This window comes from Myotis davidii, unplaced genomic scaffold (genome assembly GCF_000327345.1).
Source record: "Myotis davidii unplaced genomic scaffold, ASM32734v1 scaffold362, whole genome shotgun sequence".
NCBI lineage: Eukaryota > Metazoa > Chordata > Mammalia > Chiroptera > Vespertilionidae > Myotis > Myotis davidii.
This window is the reverse complement of record NW_006297152.1, coordinates 4034772-4040164: the sequence shown is the minus strand read 5'-3', so window position 1 is coordinate 4040164 and position 5393 is coordinate 4034772. Positions and strand designations below refer to the sequence as shown.

The following is a 5393-nucleotide window of genomic DNA, read 5'->3' as shown; positions in this document are numbered from 1 at the left end:
GGGCCCCGGAGGACGCCTGGATGGGCACCCACCCAAAGGTCAGGAGGCGCGAAAGGAGCGGGGCGCCGGTCCAGGCCCCCAGCCCAGGCGGAACCCCCCAGGCCGCGCTCCCCTCCGAACCCTCCGCCCCTGCCGGGCCGGATCGCTGAGTTCACGCACGACCCTCCGGGCAGGGGACCCGTGTGCACATGGCCAACCGCAGCAGTTCTGTTTTCGTTTGTTTCAATGAGTTCAACTCTTGCCCTGACACTAAACCCCACCCCCACCCCCCTTCGCCGTTCTAAGCCCGAGGTGTAGACAAACCCGGCCCCTCCCACGCGGGACGCCAACACTCGGGGCTCCACTGGAGAGGGTCTCACTTAACCTCACACGAGCCACGCAAAAACGGCCGTGGGCGGCGGGTAAGCCCCGGGAGCCGGTCATGGCAAAGGTGTAGGCACCAAGTCTATTTTGCCGCAGCGCAGATTCCTAAATGTCTCGAGTTTCTTGGGAAGTTGAATAGGTTCTTCCCTAGAGCAGAACTGCTCACTTCGTGGTTGTATTGTTCAGTATAGCGGCAAGGAGGAGAAAGGTAATCCCTTGCTTGCTTCTGCTTGGCAAATTGCTGCCTTGTGCCAGTCATGTCCCAAGCAGTGCGTAAACGGTGAATGGAGTTGGGGGGTAGGCATCTCAGGGACTGGCCTAGTCGCTGGTAGAATTGCAGTCTTCTGCTGAGTTGTAATCTCTATATCAGTGGTTCTCAACCTTCCGAATGCCGCGACCCTTTAATACAGTTCCTCATGTTGTGGTGACCCCCAAACCATAAAATTATTTTCGTTGCTACTTCATAACTGTAATGTTGCTACTGTCATGAATCGTCATGTAAATATCTGATATGCAGGATGTATTTTCATTGTTACAAATTGAACATAATTAAAGCATAGCGATTAATCACAAAACAATATGTAATTATATATGTTTTCCAATGGTCTTAGGCAACCCCTGTGAAAGGGTCGTTCGACCCCCAAAGGGGTCCCCACCCACTTGTTGAGAACCGCTGCTCTATTTAAAAGCCTAAGATGCAAAGTGTCCCCTCTGGAGCTCCACACAGATGGGGAGTTCAATTGCTTGCTATGACGTGCACTTACCACCAGGGGGCGGCGTGTGAGGAAGGAAGGCCCCAGCCAGCAGCCACTACGGACCCTATATCCGTGCACGAATTTCGTGCCCTGGGCCTCTAGTATTTCATAAGTAACCATCTAAAAACAGTCAAGAGCCTGGCCCCTGTTGCTCAGTGGTTGAGTGTTGACCTATGAACCAGGAGGACATGGTTCCATTCCCAGTCAAGGCACATGCCTGGGTTTGGGATTCTATCCCCAGTGTGGGCCATGCAAGAGGCAGCCCATCAAATGATTCTCTGATCATTGATGTTTCTCTCTCTCCCTCTCCCTTCCTCTCTGAAATCAATAAAAAAATTTTTTTTAAAACATTAAAATAAAAACAGTCAAGAAAAGAAAATTTTTGAAGATAAAAGTCTGAAGCGTTAACCTCTTCTCATTTTATTTTGCTTAATTTTATCCTGCTGCTCTGTCCCTTTATTTCCCTTCAAGATGAGAAAAAGAAGCACTAACATGGAGATGTTATTCTGTGCCATGAAAGGAAACACCGTGACACGGAGGCAGCACAGTGGTTAGGAGCATGAACTCAAAGACACATTGCCTGAGTTTGAATCCTGGTTCTGTCACCAGCTTTGTGATTTGGGGCAAATTGTTTAATCTCATGTCACTTAGGTTTTCTCATCTGTAAAATGGGGATAATAAGGGTACTTATAGGATTAAATCAGTTACTATTTGGAAAGTACTTGACATGTAGTAAGCAAGCACTATGTAAGAATTTAAGAAGTGAAACGCTGGTAACAAGTTTTAAAAACCTCCTCTAGTTTGGTGGTGCTACTCAGTTTTTATACTTGCAGATTTTTTTTCTCTTTGAAGTTAATGGCTATATAGGCCCTAGCCTTCACCATCAAATCTTCCCTTTCGATTTTTCCTCTTAAGGGTCTAATTGATTTTTTTAAAAAAAGAAAGAAAAGATATTGGGTGTTTGATTTTTCTACTTCTGCCTTTTTATTATTCAATTTGAAAATTACTTGGGTCCATCTAGTAACATGGTATCAGATTTCTTGTCCTCAAACACCACATTCATCATACTCTCATGCTTAGAAGTCTTCAGTGTTTCCTTATGGGTAAAATTCAAACTTTTAGCTTGGCCATGCAGTCCTTGCAACCTGGTCCCCAATTACTTTTTCGGTCCTATGTTCAAGCACGTTTAAGGTTTGAGGAGGAGAACTAATAACATCCCTCTTCTCCTCTATCTGTACACCTACGATGAAGCCAAAGGGAGAAGGTGATATCAGATATGCACCTGTGCAGGTCTGCTAATCCCTCACTTTTGCATTAGTCTGGCTCACCCACCTAGTCACTGACGTAACTGGACTACCTCAGGCTTCCCCTGCAGGAGTAGACCCCTGAAGAACGTTCCCACAGTGCTGACCAGTAAGTCTGAAAGCAACAGCAGCTTGCTTGGTCCTTTCTTTAAAATCTAGCATTTAAATAACTCGCTACTCTTGAGTGAGAAGGAGAGAGAGGCCAGGAGTGGTATTCTACTAGACTTTTTCCACGTGCACATAAGAGACCAGGAGAATAGAGGCCCCCACTACATGCCCCAACACAACTCTTATTAAAAAAATGTCTACTCCTGGCAGAAGGGTTTCTTCCTAGGCCCTTGAATACGTGTGGCTTATTCCCAGCTCTGTGTGATTAGTTATACTGTTGCGCTGCCTTCTCAGTTTAGTCAAATCATGCATGTCCTTCAGGGCCCAACTTGTATCATAAAACATTCACCAACCAATTCACTGGAGTATAGCTCCTCTGACCCGTGGTGTCATGGTTCTTTAATTCCACTCACTTGGTTTTTAACCACTTTCTGTCATGTATTGTTATTTGCCTAACAGTTGCAGTGTGTTTACCCTAATAATTGCAGGTTTTTTTAGAGGCAGGACCAGGTCTTACATTGCCTGATAACTCCCATTATACCTAGAATTGAATTTGATGCTTTCTATATATTTAATAAATAGTTGTTGCTGGAGTGAAATAAAATATTAAGAGATTCTTCCTTCTCTGTTTAACAATTATATTTTGATTTTCAGTATTTAGAAATGATGGAATTAGATATAGGAGATGCTACTCAAGTTTATATAGCATTCTTGGTTTACCTGGACCTCATGGAGAGTAAGTTTTTGTTTATATTGCTTTATTATTGGGGCCATGGTGGAGGGTTGGGGAGTTGGGTTTGGATATAGAATTATTGACATTATAATAAGCCATTGTTTATGCATTTGCTGTTTCCATCCATTTTATAATTTCTTCATTTATAGTGGGAATTACTGGGTAAAAAAATAAGTAAAAGAGAAGATAAATAAAAATGTAAAGAGAAGATAGCGTTATAACTGACATTTGCTCAGCTGAATATTAGGTAGGAGTTTAGAATTTTTATCTTTGATTTTTGATAAACATTATCCATTTAATGATGCTCTTTCAGGTAAAAGTTGGCATGAGGTAAACTGTGTGGGATTGCCGGACCTCCAGCTCATCTGCCTGGTTGGCACTGAGATAGAAGGAGAAGGGCTACAGACTGTGGTGCCTACATCCATCAATGCTTCCCTCAGCCATAACAGGTGGGCAGGTGATTTTGCTCTTTGTTCAAGAGGTTAGTTCATCACATCATACACTTTTTAAAAAAATATATATTTTATGGATTTTTTACAGTGAGGAAGGGAGAGGAATAGAGAGTTAGAAACATCGATGAGAGAGGAACATCTATCAGCTGCCTCCTGCACACCCCCCACTGGGGATATGCCCACAACCAAGGTACATGCCCTTGACTGGAATCGAACCCAGGACCCTTCGGTCCACAGGCCGACGCTCTATCCACTGAGCCAAACTGGTCAGAGCACATTGTACACTTTAAACTTACACATTGTTGTATGTCAATTTCTTCTCAGTTTAATAAAGCATGGTGGAATGTGAATGAATGACAATGATATGTAACAGGGAATATTAAATTATATTAAAAATAACATGACAACTTTGATACTTCATTGTTATACACTGCACAACTAGTCTGAGCACACTAGTTGTAAATTGCTATCCTAGACTATCCTGCTTAGCTGTCTGAGTATAGTGGGAATTTTTTAATGTTCTTTATTCCTCAAAAACTTTAAATAGCATTTTTATGACTAGGGAATCTGGGTGATATACAAAGCCTGAGAGCCAGAGGAGTTGGCATTTTGCTGGAGGTGTAATTCCATGTTATTTACAGAGGGCATATAGCATATAAGGCATAAAAGCTGTCCCCTTTATGAAAGTCTCAACTTTGTAAAGCTGGACTAAACTCTATCATTTATATAGTTAACTACAACTTAGTCATAAAATAGTTCTCCAGTCATCACAGTACATAATCTCACTGCATCCTTTAAAACCACTTCAGTAGCTATTTTGACTATTGAGAGACAGAATGACATATATATATTTGCATTGGCTTATTATTTCCATTATTTTATGGTGTATGTGTATTTGCCAACTCCTTAAAAGGTAGCAATTCTAGGTAACATTTGATATCATATCTGTCTAAATTTCTAAGCTCTCCTACACAGTTTTGTATCCATTTCCCACTTAGTTTTCCAGCCTTTGGACCTAGTGATCTTATTTACATAGTTTTGGCAAGAGTGCAGACAGATTCCATTACAGAGCGAATCTGCAGTACAGTGGCAGTGAGTGAATGCACTCTGAGCAGAAGTAGTTTGTGACTGGTATTTTCTTATACATAATATATGTTCATAGTTAAAACATGTTGGCATATTTTCAAAGTTTCAGAAGGTCTTTCAAGTACTGTAAAAGTTGGCATGAAGTAAAATGAGTGGGATTACCAGATCCCCAGCTCATCTGCCTTGTCAGTACTGAGATAGGAGAAGGGTTATAGATTCTGGTACCTACACCTATCAGTGCTCCCCTTGTGAAAATATTGATTGAATACTAATTGCTGATCTCTAGGAGGAAAACAGAATTGGTAAAGTACCCATATCTGATTATCTAGAGGGAAAATTGTGCTGATGGAGTATGAGGTTGTTTTTGTTTCTCAAAGGACAGGACACATCTTTTTCTCTCATCTAAAACTACTACTTAGCCCAACCAGTGTGGCTCAGTAGTTGAGTGCCGACCTATGAACCAGGAAGTCACAGTACAACAGTTCCATTCCCGGTTGGGGCACCTGCCTGGGTTGCAGGCTCAATTCCCAGTAGGGGGCATGCAGGAGGCAGCTAATTGATGATTCGCTCTCATCAAGGATGTTTCTATCTT

At 42.3% G+C, this 5393-nt stretch overlaps 1 protein-coding gene across 2 annotated transcripts in view; it reads left to right on the top strand.

Annotated features, from left to right (window-relative positions):
• The first annotated feature begins 6 nt into the window (after positions 1–6).
• TSEN15 (tRNA splicing endonuclease subunit 15) overlaps positions 7–5393 on the top strand; it is a 15628-nt gene continuing 10241 nt past the window's right edge. For both annotated transcript variants that reach the window (XM_015569958.1, XM_006772978.2), the window contains exons 1-3: positions 7–38; positions 3185–3266; positions 3577–3712. In XM_015569958.1, the coding sequence (XP_015425444.1) occupies positions 21–38; positions 3185–3266; positions 3577–3712 (236 nt within the window). In that variant the 5' untranslated portion in view covers positions 7–20. The remainder of the gene's footprint in view (positions 39–3184; positions 3267–3576; positions 3713–5393) is intronic.